Genomic DNA, 17,644 nt, shown 5'->3' with positions numbered 1-17,644 from the left:
CCTGCATATGCAGCCATGGTGCGTGTGCCCTTGGGCAAGGCACTTTGTCACTCATTGCTTCTCCCCACCCAAGAGTGAATGGGAACCTGTTAGGGCAGAGATGGTTATGTGATTGAATTAGCTTCCTTGCGCCTATCAGGCAGCATCGAGCTGTATACTCCCCCAGGGAGCTGAGATGGTTTTGTAATGTTTAATTGGCCCAATGAGCAGGGGTAATAATAATGATGCAAAGCGATTTGATCTTAGTTAAAAGCGCTATATAAGAAACTCAAATTAGGGTTTGCCTTTCACCGACGTATAACACTGTATACTAAGTGTGTTATACAGTGTTTATACGTCGGTGAAGGGCAAAACCTAATTTGATTTACATCACGTACCCGACGCAAAATTCCATCTGATAAGAAACTATTATTATTATTATTATTATTACAGTTGATGTCGGGTTAACACGGAACTTAAATTCTACCGGGCATCCATTTTCAGCTTAGCACGCATCCATGCATGAAATCGGGTCAAGTCTATATGGTCATTTTGATACACTGTTATTTTGTATCCATGATCAAACACGGTTACTAAATTCTGAAACTGGTTGACAGACGATCTTAATTCCAGCAAATAACGCCTGTCTGGGATTAAACAAATTTAGACAACGCAAAGAATTTGTAGAAAAGTGTGGCAAGTTTTTTTTAATACATGTTTGGAAAAATCTGTTTTATTTTACGTCTCCTATACTAAATGAATGTGTTTACAAGTGTTATGTCAGTCACCTGAACTACTGTCATATACAGAATATAATTTAGATGTTGAATACAGGAAATACTTAGGTAACGACAACAAAAATCAATGTAATATATGTTGGCCAAAACGGCTTATAGGGTTATAATTTACGCCGTTAAACAGCATTCTTTCTTGACTCGGCCTTTTTGAACTTAAAAAACTCAGCTACTCAAATGCGTCTTAGGCCTTTCACCTCCTTTATAATTTTCATAATCTGGTCTGCTTTATTATTTTAGCCCAGCACAAATTGCTTTTCACATGTCACTTGTTGGCAGATCTCGTTCATTACTATTTCTCTGTGTATAAAATATTTCAGTAGTAAACAGAAAACATTACAGGTTTCAGCTAATGTATCTTCTAATATTCTACAAATATCAACGAAATTACACACTGGTATACGTTTGAACATTTGATGAACGTTTAAAGAAAGAGCAATAGTGATATTTTAAGAAATATAAGTGCTATATAAACAGCGCAAGATATAGTTTTATTGAAAAGCTATTTCATTGTAATATTTTTTTTACATTTCAGTGACATATTTCAACTACCATTAAGGTACATAAAGTGTTAAGTTTAAGCAGAATACATCAGCTTTTTGTCAACCGCGTCGTTAAGAAAGCTAATTTTAAGTAAATTAATGTAGCACTTAAACATCTTCTGTAGGGCCTCTAAACACATAGAGAGATTCCCAGAAGTCAATATAGCATCCTTCTGTAATAAACAGAACATGCATGTGACGTGGCTCTAAACTTGAAACCGTTCGAAGGGTCTTCCAAACGTGCCAACAATTTAAACCGCTTAGCGCTGTCCATCATACTTCTCAAATGTCATCCTTTGTGAAATTTCCAGATGAAGAGTCTTGAGATTATCAGAATTTTCAACGGCCTTGGAAGAAGTTAACCTTGCTTCGACTCGGGTCACAAAAGACTCTGATTTTGTTTCAGATAAGCCGGAAAACATTCCCATGTACAAAATGTACAACAACAACAACAACAACAACAACAACAACAACAACAACAACAACAACAACAGATAGTGACATAGACCCGATTACAAACACAGGTTTGGATTGCTCAGAGCGCGGTGCGGTGCTCCGGAGGTCGGAGGTTCGACTCCCGATCAAGATTAATGTTTACAAGTCCGTAGATTGATCCACATCGTCCAAGTCATCCTCCATATCCTGGCCGCTGTGCACCGATCTGCCATCAGGGTGACCCCGATGCTGTGATGGCAGGTGCCGTAAGTCCCCCAAGATTCTGTCAATGTCATTCATGCTGAGGCTTGTGGCCGTGCTAAGCTTTCTCCCAGTACCTGCTTTGATGTCTCTCCATCTTCTGCCGGTGTGTCTGGGGTGGTCGTCGTTAACACCCGGACTCCACAAGTCCGGTCGAAATAGCCTAGACGCCGTACCGAAGAGAGCCTTTGGCTGGTATGCACCAAAACTCTCGTCTGTAATATCGCTCACATCTTCGTCAAAATCGGCTTCGGTTTTCGAGTCTTCGCTGGTGGGCCAAGTGAAGACGCTGCTCACGTCGTCCACCGTGGATTCGGAGAGGCTGGTGGCTGACGTCGAGGTGCCCGAGATGGAGACGGCGTCGGCGCCTCGTTTGCGTCTAGCCTCGTTGCGCTTGAAGAAACGCCGGTCTGTGCCCCTGACGTCTGTCGTGGGCTTTACGTTGCGGGACAATGACCCCACGTTCCCGGCTACACTGTAGGAGCGACGCCTAGTCTCTTTCTCGGTCTCTTTTCTCCGTAGTGTGCCATAAGCTCGGCTCAGTGTCTGCTGTCCTGTCTGTACCACAAGTGTCGTCTTGGTTGATTTACTGATACTTTCATCTTCCATCTCTGAGGTATGAATCGTGATCTCTGAAAAGAGAAAAAATTATACTTATAAAATCACCAAGAGATAGGCCCCGGTATATTAAATCGTACCCCAAATGTTGTTTTCAGGTTAAAAATGTATTACAATGTATTACCAGACAAGCAGTTTTGTAATTAAATTAAGCGACAGCATCTGAACTCACTCTGGTTTCCCTGGACGGCTTTAAATCGCACTCTCACGGCCACCACGTTGTCAAGTTCTCGCATGAGTCGTTTCCAGTTCTTCTCCCCACTTGCCAGACCTAGAGCCAGTGACATCTCCATGTCATGGTGCACAGGGATACTCAGTATCGAGGGGTCTAATTCACCTGCAATGATACAGAACATGTGTCATCAAACATGTGTCATCAAACAGGTGTCATCAAATAGGTGTCATCATTCAGGTGTCATTTATGCATACTAGTGTCATAAAGGTGCCATGAAGGTGTCATGCAGTTGTCCTAAAGGTGCCATGCGTGTGTCGTGTCGGTGTCAAATGAGTGTCATCTGGTTGTCAAGCACTAACATGCAGGTGTCATGGGTGAGGTGTCATGAAATGTGTCATGTAGTTGTCGTAAAGGTGCCATGCATGTGTCATGTATTTGTCACATAAGTGTCATATAGTTGTGAAGCAATGTCATATGCAGATGTCCTGGGGTGAGGTACCGTCATGAAATGTGTCATGCAGTTGTCATAAAGGTGCCACGCATGTGTTAGTAGTTGTCATGTGAATTTCATATGGTTGTGAAGCACCGTCATATATGCAGGTGTCATGGGGTAAGGTGTCATGAAATGTGTCATGCAGTTGTCATAAAGGTGCCATGCATGTGAGCGTCATATGGTTGTCAAGTACTGTCATGCATGTGTCATGGGGTGAGGTATCATGCATGTAAGGTGTCATGCAGTTGTCATAAAGGTGCCATGCATGTGTCGTGTAGGTGCCATGTGAGTGTCATGTAGGTGTCATGCAGGTGTCATGAAGGTACCAAATTGTGCATGTGTCGAAATCTGCAGCAGTCCGAAAAGACAATCCAATGTAACAAGATCTAACCATCTGAGTCTTTCAAAAGTCATCAAAATAACTTGACAGCCCCATAGTTTGACCTATACTCACCAAAGTTGACGGCGTTTCCACTAAGATAGACCTCCTCGTGTTTTCTTATCAATTCAAGTGGTTCCATTGTCATCCTGACCCCAAGACGATCGCCCTCCAGAGCCTGATTTGGGGTCAGGTGACTTGAAGAGAAACGAACCTTCTTGGGAAGGGCGAACTGGCGAATCAAATCAGACAAGACCATGGTAACGGTCTTTCGTTTGGACACTGTGAAATAAAAAATAAAAAGTCAGGCTATTGTGAAAATCTCTGCACACAGAAATACGAACATTATATACACCTTTTAAAATGTTGATGGCGTCAAGCATTATTTGATGTACTTTTGTTACTAGGACCTACGATTGAGAAAAAAAAACCTCTACAGGGTGAGTAAAAAAAATGACACCCAAACGTCGGGACAATTTTTTTTCAGTGAAGTTCTGTGAATTGTTTTCGGTTTACTAAAACAACACTTACCTTTTTTTGTGATCCGTGGACAGAAATTTAAAACGGTGTTTGTGTGTAAAATTCCGTAACTTGAAAAGTACATGAGTGATTTGAATGATTCTTGGACTAAAAAAAAGCTTATGAATTGTGCTTTCATATCCTAGATTTTGAAAGTGCTGCATGTAGAACTTCACTAAAATAATTGTCCCGACATTTCGGTTTCGTTTTCTTTAACTCGCCCTGTAGATCCAAAGAAGTTGAAAACTGGTATGAGGCTCCCCTTCTGTCTTTAGTTTAAGGACACATCTGCAAAAATTTGTCAGCCTTTTCTATGGAACTTCCTAGATTTATAAAGATGGTTTATAGCATTTGAGTTGCTATAGTAACCGATCGACTCACGTGATCTTTTTCTCTCGGGGAGAACTTCAAACGGGATGTCAAAGTCGAGAGGGATGCTTAGATACCGCCCTCTGGAGTCAACAGCGATCACTCTCTGCTGTTTCAACCAACGATGGATGCGAATTACCTAAGGAATGGTTACAAAAAAAACAAAATCTTGAAAATGTCTTCCTAACTGGTACTTTATTTAAACTTTATTTTATGCCGGTTCTTAGTTCGGAAAGAATGTAAAGTATCAAGGCACCACTTCTTTGGTTGTGCATGCAACGTCTGAGTCAAGTGCATGTTCAAAGTATTTTCGAACAAAATTGGAAATGTTTCTCAGTCCCAGATTCCTGTCTGTTCAATATTTTTGCAATGACTGACCTTCATTGAGATAACATATGATAAAATGTGGCGTCAGGATGCAACATTCTTTCCCTTATGGAAATCATTGTTAATATGTGACATGTATGGTACGAGGTTATGAGCCAAAGTTGCTCTAAGAATAACTACACATAAACTACAGTGAAATCTCGATAAGCCAAACTCTGATAACTCAAAACAACTGTTCAGTCAAACAAAGAATCCATTGCCTTCAGTAGTACAGCAATGATATACAACCCTGCTTAACTCAAAACTCTGCTGAAGTCAAATTTTGAACCTGTTCCCTTGAGGTTTGACTTATCAAGATGTATCCCCAATTTTGAAGTTTTTGTTGAGATTTTTTAACAACACTCATATTGCAGTGCATGGAGTTGTTGTTTTTTAAGCCACGACACAAATCTTTTCAATTTTCGTGAAAGTATACTGTACACAATATTGTTATTAACAACAGAGTAATACATGTACATGTATTTGACGATCATACATGAATTTGACCTGAAAATTACCAAAGTCATGACAAGGCCAATTTCTTTGTGTCTTTCCTTCTTGTTTGTGTGAGTTTTTGCACTTGCAACACGGGCCTAGGCGGCCGTAATGCCAAGGATAGGAGCACCGCATAAACCAGAATACTGGTCCACTGATCCGACGGAATTTGGTTTTATTGTCGCGATATGACCCCGTCGATATTCCCATGATCCCTGCCGCTGAACGGTCCCTAAGCCTTTCGCAAAACACAAAATTTGTTTATGAATACAATCCGAAGTTTTCTTTGCCGCAGATATGCTAGTATACGCCCGTGGTATGCCATTGTTGCGTGACAAAGACGGGCACCGTGATAGACCGTGATTCTACCTCGTTCTCGATATTCACCTCGAGACCACGTGAGATAGCGCGGCGTGACCAAGCGTGTTCATTGTGCTGCTGAACCTCGCGACGTTCAGACGTGACTTATTGTCCGTGGCGAATAGTTTTCTATATTTTACGCACAGCATGGCTGGACAACCGACTGAGCACGGCGAGTTGACCCTGAGCCCGGAGGATGAAGATCTGTTTGCTTTCCTCTCACCATCCTGTAAGTTGAATAGTCCTCGGGGCTCAGGGTCTCTTGACGGGCTCTCTGGGTTTCCACCCGCGCAGCCTGGTGGTGGCCAGGAATGGCGCACAAAAACAGGTAATACTGTTAATAGTGAAAGAGGGAAGTTTCCTCAGAATAAAAAACGAAGCTATGAGGAGAACACGAACGAGTCGCAGTTGTATAATTCCGAAACTGTACAAAAATGTTCCCCAGACATAATGGCTTTAGGCCAAATGATGAAAGGTGCAATGGAATCAATGCAGACAAGCTTCACTAAACAATTCCAAGAATTTACCCAAATGTTCATGGCCGTGCAGCCACAGTCTAATGACGAGGCTGAGAGCGAATCTGCTCACAAAGTAGTGTCGCCGAAACGGCGAAAAATGGATGGTGGAAATACTAGCCACTATGACCATGAGTCTAGCGTTGCAAGACTATTTGAGGAAACAAACCCTGATACCGCCAGCACAACTGCTGCAACATCAGAAAATAATTCTGAACAAAACGAGTTACTTGCAAATATTGCACAAGATTTTCAGATAGATGAACAAACTTCTGATGCAGTACATGCCCAGTTGGCATCAATTGCAAACTCTATAATGCGGGACAAATTGTCCGACGACAAAGTAAAAGACATGTATAAAACCTATAACAGACCAAAGAACTGTGAAAAGGTGATCCCAACAAAAGTGAACAAACTCATTTGGGACAATATGTCGAGCAGTACCCGCTCCCAGGATGTCAAATTTCAAAAAATTCAGACATCCGTCATTAAGTCAGTTGTACCTGTGCTTCAGCTTTCGGAACAACTGCTTCAAGCATCCAAAAAGAAGGAGCTTGATAAACTTGACATAAAACCACTGCTGCGTAATGCAACAGATGCGATCGCACTATTATGGCTAATGCCAATTATCAGTTGAATATGCGACGCAGGGAATTTATCAAGCAAGATATTAATCCCAATTTTAAACATCTTTGTGATACTACTGTTCAGTTCACTGAACAACTTTTTGGGGATGACCTACCCAAACAAGTCAAAGATATGTCAGAAGTGAATAAGATTGGCTTAAAATTGGCAATCAGTTCCCGTGGGGGACGTGCGAGAGGTCGGTCGGGGCACAGGTCATATGACAGAGGTGGCCACCAGTACCGGGGCGCAAGAGGCGCTGCAGGCCGGGGTTTTTTGTACTCCCGCCCGTACAACAGCCGCCAATCTTGGCACAGCGGCAAGCAGTCGAACAAGAACAAGTAAAACAGGAGGTAAGACAACCTTCAAATCAATGCCAAATAGAAGCCAATATAGCAGGTCGTTTAAAGGACTTTATTTCGTCTTGGAGGAATATTACCTCAGATAAGCAAGTTCTTGATACGGTTCAAAATTGCCATATTGAATTCGAGGAAGGGTGCCGCCCTTTTCAAATATGGCCGCCAACAGAAATTAATTTTCATGAGACGGAAAAAATAAGTCTTGATTTGGAAATAGACAAGCTCATTAAAAAGGGTGTTATAAAACATTCCTTCCATGAAAAGGGACAGTTTGTCTCCACAATTTTCCCCAGACTTAAAAAAGACGGCACTTATAGAATGATTTTGAACTTGAAACAGTTTAACAAATCAGTTGCTTATCATCATTTCAAGATGGATACACTAGTCTCTGCAGTGCGACTAATGAAACGCGACTGCTACATGGCCTCTATTGACTTAAGAGATGCCTATTATTCGGTGCCAATTGCCCAAGAGCACCAAAAATTCTTAAAGTTTTCATGGCGAAATAAATTGTATCAATTTACTTGTTTGCCAAATGGCCTAGCGTCAGTCCCAAGAATTTTTACAAAACTGCTGAAGCCAGTTTATTCAACCCTAAGAAAGAAGAGCTTTTTATCAGTTGGTTATATTGATGACTCCTACTTACAGGGAGACACAAAAGAAGAATGTACCGAAAATGTTCGGCATTCAGCCTCATTGTTCACCAATCTGGGGTTCCGAGTCCACCCCGACAAATCCGTATTCGAACCAACGCAACAATTAACATTCTTGGGATTTATTCTGAATTCAAATAGTATGACTATTCAACCAACAATTGGCAAAGTTGAAAAGGTCTGTAACCAAATTACATCTGTGTTGAGCAAAAACCTGATTACCATTCAGGATGTTGCGTCCACTATTGGCGTCCTAGTTGCCTGCTTTTCAGGGGTTGAATACGGACAATTGTTCTATAGGAGCATTGAAACAGACAAAATAAAAGCTTTGCAAAACAGCAAAGGTGATTTCTCTGCGCTCATGCGGTTGTCTGAGAAATCCAAGGAAGAGTTAAACTGGTGGCTTACTAATATAGGGGGCAGTGTCAAACAAATTTCTCATGGAGAGCCAGACTTGGTTATTCAGTCAGATGCATCCAAACTTGGTTGGGGTGCGGTCCATAAATCACTCCATGCAGGAGGCAAATGGACAGCCACTGAGGCTACTCAGCATATCAATTATCTTGAATTGCTAGCAGCATACTTGGCTTTATGTTCCTTTTGTTCCTCGTCAAGGAATGTCCATGTGCGTATCCAGATGGATAATACCACTGCAGTTGCTTATGTAAATTCTATGGGTGGTATAAAATCTAAGCCATGTAATGAACTCGCACAAAAACTTTGGTTTTGGTGTATAGATCAGAATATATGGGTATCTGCTTCTTATCTCCCAGGATTGCAGAATGTTGCTGCGGATAAGCAGTCCAGATTATTTAATGATAGGACTGAATGGATGCTTAAACCCAAGATTTTCAATCGCATTCAATCCCTTTGGGGCGATATAGCAATTGATTTATTTGCATCCCGACTAAATAAACAAATCTTGCCTTATGTTTCATGGAGGCCAGATCCGGGCGCTCTCTTTGTAGACGCCTTTTCAGTGTCATGGAAACCTTATTTTTTTCTATGCGTTTCCTCCCTTCAGCATGATCGCCAGGTGCCTTCAGAAGGTAGATCAAGAAGAGGCAGAAGGGGTGCTGATTTTCCCGCTCTGGACAACCCAATCGTGGTTTCCCAAGCTCATGGCGATGTTAGTAGACAAGCCAGTACTGCTGCCAAGACAAAGGGATATGATGACCCTACCAAGCAGCGATCAACTTCATCCTCTACGGAACAAGCTTCGGCTGGTTGCCTGCCACTTATCAGGAAATCCTTCCAAATGCAAAATGTTTCTCAACAAGCAACCGAAATCTTCATGGCCTCATGGCGAGAGGGAACCCGAAAACAGTACTCTGGCTACCTCGAAAGATGGCTTCGCTTCTGTCGTCAAGGACAGGTTGATCCAATATGTCCCCCTGTGAACACAGTTTTGGACTTTTTGGCAGAATTATACCATTCTGGCCTTGGCTATAGTGCACTTAATACCGCTCGGTCTGCACTCTCAGCTACGGTAGTGACTAATAATTCCACTACTGTTGGTAATCACCCTTTAATTTGCAGATTTCTTAGAGGTGTATTTCAGTTAAGACCGCCCCAAACACAATATACAGAGGTTTGGGATGTAAGTATCGTCCTAAGATATTTAAAGAGTCTTTACCCACTACAGGGGTTGACTTTAAAAGAAGTGACTTTTAAGTTAGTTACTCTAATTGCTTTGGTCTCGGCACAAAGATGCCAAACTTTTCATTTGATGGATATTAAGAATATGACAGTAACTGATTCGGTTTATACCTTCTTTTTTGCTATACTTAAGCAGAGCCGTCCAGGTCTGCCCAATGTTAAGGTTATTCTGAAGCCTTATTGACTGATACAAGTCTATGTGTAGTTAAGACTCTGGAAGAGTACTTACGCCGAACAAGGCCTCTCAGAGGAGAGGAAAGTCAATTGTTTATTTCTCATTCTAAACCTCATAAAAAGGTTACCAAGGAAACCGTAAGCAAATGGATTAAACAAGTATTGTCAAACTCTGGCATTGACGTGTCAGTATTCAAACCACACAGTACCAGATCAGCTGCAGTGTCTGCGGCAAAAAGGGCTGATGTTACTATAAATGACATACTACAAACAGCAGGCTGGAGCACAGAAAGCACGTTTGCTAAGTACTATGACAAAGCTATTGTCATCCCAGCAACTGAGTCATTTGCCAGTGCTGTACTTCAATTGTAGAGAATTACTTCCTTGCAATAATAGTCCAAAAAGTCTGTTTAATATGCAGTTTTATTTATTTGAAAACACATTTACAACCTTCATGATGAATGTTTGCATAATAACGTTGTCGGTGTTGTTATTGTAAGAATGTGTAATTAGTATATGCTTCAATAAGCTTGAGAGATTAATATAGTGGAGTGATGAAAAACAGTAATTGTAACAAAAGCACTGAACGAGAAATGCTAGTAAAAGCAGGTGAATTCAATAAAACATTGCAGCAAGATTTCTGCTGAACTGAACCAGTATGAAGTTGTGTGAATACAAAGCTTCTTTCCGCTGTACCTGGCTCATGCATTATCCTGCTTTGAAATCTCACGTGGTCTCGAGGTGAATATCGAGAACGAGGTAGAATCCTAAAATTAAACGAAATGAAATTGAAGTTTGATTGGGATTCTATCGAGTGATCGATAGAACCGAGGGATCACGTGCCCTCCACAAAATGATAAATCATAATTATATTCAATGGCCCCACCCTGGTTGGGGGGGATAATGTATTCGCCGTTAAAAAATGAACACGCTTGGTCACGCCGCGCTATCTCACGTGATCCCTCGGTTCTATCGATCACTCGATAGAATCCCAATCAAACTTCAATTTCATTTCGTTTAATTTTAGGATTTGTTTGCCAGTTTAAGCACGGAAAACACTCAACCAAAAAAGAAGCCCCCCCCCCTTAATACTTGTTTGTCTAACTCAAAAACTACTTGGCATATCTTGCTCAAATTACGACTGATCAGTACAGAATTCCTTAGCAATCCAGCCATACTCTTTGTTTGGCCCAAAACAGTGAAAATGTCTACAAAATTATGCAATTTATGACAAATGGTACCAAGAAAAAGTTTTGTATATACGTGCAAGATGAGTGTGAACCACAACTTTCACGTATACAAAAAGTGCAACTGTTTTCGGTACGTACCATTTGTCGTAAATTGCATTAATAATTTTTACACATTATCACTGTTTTGGGCCAAATAAAGAGTATGGCTTGATTGCTAAGGAATTTCTGAACTGATTAGTCGTTCTTTGAGCGAGAAGTGCTCAGTTGTTTTGGGGTTAGACAAAACAGTATTGGAAGGGAGACTTTTTGTGGTTTACAGTACTTCCTCAAACTGATGGATCCATATTTGATTTATAGAAATAGTAAAATCTGATTCAATTCCAAACAGATTTTTCCCCCTTAATGTAAACAAAACTTGTCTTGTTGGTCTTAACATCACGCAAAACAATCAAGGAACAAAAATCGATCTTGGGTGTCTACTTTCTTCGCTTTCAACATGATGTCACAATGCACAATGTAGTTTTTGGCAACTTTAAAGGATTTTCATAAGATGGAATTTGCGTCGGGGTGAAGTAAATCAATAATAGGTTTGTTTATTCTTTTTAAAGTTTAATTGCGGTACCCGCTGCTACATGTTCATCAGATTCGAACCAGCTAATTACTGATCCCGTTAGCTCGGTGGTCGAGTGGTAAGACGTCTGCACTGGAAAGCAGGAGATCGTGGGTTTGAGCCCCACCCGAGTGATTTTTTTCCAACTTTCACTCGGGAGGCAAGACACTAAGTCTCCCTGAGTCTATAAAATCACAAGCCAACCACAAGTCAAATCACAAACAATTAGAAGTCCACCACAAGCCAAACCCAAGCCCATCACAAACCAACGACGGGTCAATTCACAGGCTAATCATAAGTTAAATCAGAAGCCAATCACAAGCCAATCACATGTCCATCACAAGCCAACGACTGGACAAATCACAAAATAATCACATATTAAAACACAAACCAATCACAAGCCAATCACTAGTCAATCACTGGTCAATCACATACCAACGTCGGGCCAAATCACAAACTGCATATATTAAATTGCAAGCCAATCACAAGTCCATTACAAACGAATGACTGGTCAAATCACAGGCTAATCTTAAAACACAAGCCAATTACAAACCAATCACAAGTCCATCACAAACCAACGACGGGCCGAATCACACGCTAATCATAAACCAATCACAAGTCCATCACAAACCAACGACTGGTCAAATCACAAGTTTATCATTACATAAAAACACAAGCCAATCACAAACCAAGCACAAGTCCATCACAAACCAATGACTAGCCAAATCACAAGCTAATCATAAATTAAAACACAAGCCAATCATAAGCCAATCATAAGCCAATCACAAGTCCATCACAAACCCCAAAATGCTGGTCAAATCACAAGCTTGTCACAAATTAAAAACACAAACCAATCACAAGCCCATCACAACTCAAATCACAAGCCCATCACAACTCAAATCACAAGTAAATCCACAAGTAACAAGAGACAAGAAATACCTTTGTCAAAGTTGATTTGAATAATTTAAGACTTGACCGGAGACTAAATGACTTGTGTATTGTGTTGATTTGTGGTCTATCACAAGCACAAAAACCTTGCCACAAGTCGCAAGGATGAGCAATGAGGCGCGTCTTATGACTGAACTTGTGAATGCTAGACTTGTTGTCAAGGGCGTCAATAGCTTTTCAAAAGTGGGGGTGGGGGGGGGGCATACCTTGATCACTACTAACGCAAGTGCGTAGTGCGAAGCCCAAACGGCGTGGGGTTCGGGGCCCATAAAAGGACCCCGGAAAATTTTGGATTCTAGACGCTCTGCGGTGCGATCTGAGGCAATTTCTTACCACTTAAACCAATTTTCATCTTTTAAACAGCATTTTCGAGTTTGGAGTCATTGAATCAGCTCATCTGAGCTATAGAATCATCATGTAGACTACAATATTTATTTAGGGATGAAAAATGTGGGGGGGGGGGAGATAAACGATATGATATCCCCCACTTTAAACAGTTGGGGGGGGGACAAGTAACACAGTAGGGGGACTTGGTCCCCCCCCCCCCCGTGCCCACCGATTGACGCCAATGCTTGTGATTGATTGGTAAAGAGGAGTTCTGATTTCTTCTTACCTGTCCTTGACTGAGCGAGTCTTCATCTTCCAGCCCGCAGTGACCCTGAGTCACTCTCACCAGGAGCGGAGCTGGGCAGTTGAACCTCAGATCACTCGTGCTGTAAGACTCAGTCGACCAGTTGATGTCATTCACGGCTCGGGAAAACATGGCTTCTGAAATATCAAATCGTCCAAATATCAATCAGTAAAACCAGTTACTTCCATTGGAATATTAGTTGGACTTGAACTCTGTCCAGCTGAATCACTTTTTTTAAGTACAAGTTTTACATGAACTGAACAACTGCTTGTATATAAATTATTGTAGGGAAGTCTAAGGCTTATTTATCGTATTCGTAACTCGAAATATGAGAGGAGATTTATGCATGAAGAACTGAACCTTCTTTCTTTTAATGCTAATGACCAATGACCAATGACTTGGTCATTGTTATTAATCTTATTAGAATGCCAATTATTTCTAATACTATATGGTTTATTTATTTGTTATTTATTACTTTATGGTTTATTTATTTCTTTACCCAGGGTATGCCCAAACAGTTTAAACTGGTTTCCAATGGGGCCCTGCATACAATAAAAAAAAATGACTACACACATGTAAAATACATTATATTACAAATACAATACAATAAAATAAAATAAAGGCAAATGGGATTAATGCATAATTGTTAAGCAACTATAATTATAAATATTGTTAAACTATTACAACTACATGTACATGTACAGTGACATCGCTAACAGGCTTTACTATGAGGTGAATTCAGTGAACACAAAAAATTGGTCATAATTATCTTGTGACATCAAGAAAATATGTGGCTATATATTTGCTGATTACGGGAGGGACGAAAAACTCGCAAAAAACCTTTTGGTAGAAATCACGGGGAAATTCCCATCCGGCTCCTTATGGCAACTAAGTTTGTTAACTCCGTAGATCAGCACAGATTTCGATTTGTATAATCAGTGAAGACAGTGAACAAAAAATGCATACTTGCAGAAATATTACCGAGTAACGTTTTACGTAGTTCAGATTTGAATGGGGTTAGAGAAGTCATGGTTCTCAACTGTATAACCAATTAAGACAATGCTGTTAAGTACGTTGTCATTGAAACATTTCGGTGCCAAAGCTACTGTACTGCATGCCCGTCGGACAAAGAGATTTTAAGAAACTGAGTGGCGTTAATAATATGGGTGCAAGGATGGAGAAATTTAATAATCTAAAAGTTCCTGTCAGTATAGGCCTAAACATTGCCCTAAAAATAGGCCCTAATTATGTATTTTGACAATCTTACGGTTACTGAAACTGGATTTATCAGGAAATCTAATCTAGAGGCCGACGGCATGCCTTATATGATTATTAATACATCATCTACACATTTAAAACAAGACATTTATCATTAAGGAAGTAAACTTATGCCATCTGTCCATTCTTACAATAATATACGACATGCTCCATTGCCCCACTAAAACTCTTTACTGCTAGAATTGTTTCAATTTCAAAATTGAATCAAGAGTTATTATAAGTTACAACTAACATCGTGGAACTATTTCTGACAAGTTAAAACAAAATGTATTCAGTTACAAAATAGTCATGTCATCAAACTGATAAAATCAGTGTAGGCCTATTAGGCAAAAAACTATATCCAGTTTGTGTTTACCACGTTTTTCGATCGCATTATTTGAAAGTTGGCAACATAAGGTTTTCAACACATATTTGGAACGTCCATTTATTGTAAAGGAAGTTAGCTTACCTTATTATTTCCGATCTGTGTGCCAATTTTGTCACAGTTTTGATCGTTTTATCAAGTCCACATTCAGTGAAAACAGTTCTATCATCGGTGCTCCATTCCAACAAAGTCTCTCTTGTGTTTAATTCTCAGTCTATATACGTACGCCAAGAAGTACTCTTTTCGTCTCCGTACATTTAACCTCCAAAGTTTTGAGTATACATGCTCTTGAACTGATAACGTGTTATTTTATTGAAACTCAACTACAAAGTTACTCATTGTACAACGTATACGAGGCTACTCCATAACTGTACGTGTCATGGCTATGGGACGTGTTGACCGTATTTCCAGTCGCAGCCTCCCGTTTATGGTTCAGTGAGCACGCACAATATAGACATTGAACTAACAGGAAAATACAATCACAATGGTGCTCGAGGCTACACACGCCCAATGCAGACATAGCCTGGTTCTGTTGACATATCGACTACGTCAGAAAGTTTTATTTAGCTCCGGCGAGAGAACTTTCTGAAGTTGGTTCGCGCCATTTTTGTTACCGGTTACGCACACGTTCGGATGGGAACCACGCACGAGTTGTTGCCACGCCTTTTGTTGTCGTGCGTAAGACCAGTAGCTGGACGAGTGCATTTCTAATAGAGGTATTCAGCACGCGTTAAAAGCTTAAAGAATTTAATTGCAAGAACAATATTAATCACAAAAGGCGGTTCAAATTTGAGGCTGCCACTAGAGAACATGATTTTAATTGTTACCCTTCATCTCACCAATTATAGTCGATTGTGAACATTTATCTCTCGCTTTGTTTCTATATTTTATTTAGGGCCTACTCCACTGATTATAAAAAGGAATGTACAACATTTGCTTATGCTGCAATTTTCAGAAACAAATGGATTTGGAGGATTAGTATTTAATAGCTAATATTGTTGAACTGAGTTGCTTCACGTTTTGGGCTTGTAGATGCTGGAAAAACCAAGAAAACCAATCATGTTCTTGTAGTCTGGTTCCCTGACCCCACTTAAGATAAAACGGAGCAATTTATAGACTTTGGGGAATTGTAAGGTCTGAAAAACAGTCTAGCATGCTTGTACCCCTTCACAGGTGTGTACGCGCATTGCAGCCACAGCAATAATTTGCGTGCATGGAGCCAGTAACCGGTTACCATACGCAAAACAATTACCGACTTGGAACCAAGTCTAAAGCCATGGTGGAACAAACTGCAAAAAAAAAAATTTAAAAAAAACTAGCGTTTTTTTTTCTTTCTATTTTCGGATCTATTGATAATAATCTTTGATATGTATACTACACATATTTTGAACAAGTAGTTTACAAAATCGTGGAGTAAAGGTGTTTTTAAGGAAAACGATTGGCATCTTTCATTTTCGCGAATACCAAACTAGAAGTTTTATAGGTTTTTTCTCTCAGTATTTTACTTGTTTGACGTGTCGATAAGTGCGAACTTTAAACAGCCATAATTTGTCAAAATTAGAATTCTCTTTCCTAAAACCTGGAGACCCTCATTTCGACCTCTGCCCACCAGTTCTGTCTCTTTTGCCAGAACGCCTCACCATATTCTTTGAAGATTATTGTCAGTGCTGCCACCAAGGACTGAAAACACGTAATGCGTCAACTTTCATACCATGTGGGTTTTTTTCGGGGGGGGAGGAGGGTGCATTGATTTTTGCATTGCATTCTGGGACGGGTATGCACGGAAGGCTTGAAAAGTGTCAAAATGTGGTGGCAGTAAAACACAACTAGGCATAATCCGCATATTGGATTATTTAGTGGCTGTGACCGACGTGACTATGATCATGTGGCCCCCGTCTTGTACTATATCCAAAACCTTACACTGGATCTGGAACAGATATTTCGCGTTTCAGACACATGCAGAAGACAGTCATCACCGCGTTTGCCCAGTGCCTCGGCCGTTGCACCCATTCTTGGATGTGTAAAGGGCAAACACATTTTTTTTAATACAAAAATCCACTTTTCTTGAAACTTTGCTTGAGACTACTAATATTATTCATTTACAGTCAAGTAAGGTATTTCATAATTATTTAATTGGAGTTTTGGAAACAATGTTGCAACCTGACGCCACTTTTTTCTTCATATAGGCCTATCATTTCAATGAAGGGCATTCATTGCAAAAATTAATGATGACAAGACATGTATGAATCTGGGACTGAGAAATATTTCCAATTTTGTTAGGAAATACTCAAAATAAATTCTTGACTCTCCATAGACTTTGTACACAATCGCGGAAGTGGCGTCAGGTTGCAACATTTTTTTCCACTACAAATATTATTCATTTACAGTCAAGTAAGGTATTTCATTTTATTTAATTGGAGTTTTTTATGTTTGCAAAATGTTATTACCTTTAAGGAAAATCCGAGCAGAAATATTGGTGCGTACTATGATAGCCTTTGTGAAACGGGACAATATTTGAATGGGCCAAGACATAATGCAGCAACAAACGGATACTAGATGTAAGAAAAGAAAAGAGTCTTACGTACCTGACACATCTTGACACCGCACCACGTGTTTTGTGGTTGTTTCTGCTGACTCCGAGTGCACTCCTTATTTTGAACTTCATGCTCCCCGAAGTTCGGCAAAGTTCGACAAAGGTTCGCCACAGTTCGGGAAAGTACTTCACCATTAATATCCAGCGTATTTCGGCGTTGCAATTGTGCACAGTTCGTTACAATTCTCAGTCGCTTTTGTGGGTGTCCTCATGGTGCTTTGTAAACTTCAATTTCTGGCGCAAAATGTAGCCCTTCCGTAG

General features: G+C 40.3%; 1 protein-coding gene across 2 annotated transcripts; it reads right to left on the bottom strand.

Annotated features, from left to right (window-relative positions):
* Positions 1 to 688: 688 nt before the first annotated feature.
* LOC119724410 lies at positions 689 to 17,635 on the bottom strand. Of its 2 annotated transcripts, none has more exons than XM_038195454.1 (6): positions 17,376 to 17,635; positions 13,131 to 13,285; positions 4,577 to 4,703; positions 3,752 to 3,958; positions 2,802 to 2,966; positions 689 to 2,643 (listed from the first exon to the last, which is right to left on the bottom strand). In XM_038195454.1, exons 2-6 carry the CDS (start codon positions 13,278 to 13,280, stop codon positions 1,910 to 1,912), a joined length of 1,383 nt encoding a protein of 460 aa, XP_038051382.1. In that variant the 5' UTR covers positions 13,281 to 13,285; positions 17,376 to 17,635; the 3' UTR covers positions 689 to 1,909. The 2 variants fall into 2 exon arrangements, with proteins under 2 accessions (XP_038051382.1, XP_038051381.1); XM_038195453.1 differs by lacking the exon at positions 17,376 to 17,635 and adding an exon at positions 14,875 to 15,272.
* Between the last annotated feature and the right edge of the window lie 9 nt (positions 17,636 to 17,644).

This window comes from Patiria miniata, unplaced genomic scaffold, assembly GCF_015706575.1.
Source record: "Patiria miniata isolate m_02_andy unplaced genomic scaffold, ASM1570657v1 HiC_scaffold_18, whole genome shotgun sequence".
Classification (NCBI taxonomy): domain Eukaryota; kingdom Metazoa; phylum Echinodermata; class Asteroidea; order Valvatida; family Asterinidae; genus Patiria; species Patiria miniata.
The sequence above is the reverse complement of the archived record's forward strand: the minus strand, read 5'-3'. Positions and strand labels throughout refer to the sequence as shown.

Bases quoted from the DNA above. Each gene is read 5' to 3' on its own strand.
- LOC119724410 (XM_038195454.1), bottom strand. From the start codon at position 13,280: ATGTTTTCCCGAGCCGTGAATGACATCAACTGGTCGACTGAGTCTTAC. The intron at 4,704-13,130 runs GTAAGAAGAAAT...ACCATTCCTTAG, and splicing joins ACTCGCTCAGTCAAGGACAG to GTAATTCGCATCCATCGTTG. The intron at 3,959-4,576 runs GTGAGTCGATCG...TTTATTTCACAG, and splicing joins CCCCGAGAGAAAAAGATCAC to TGTCCAAACGAAAGACCGTT.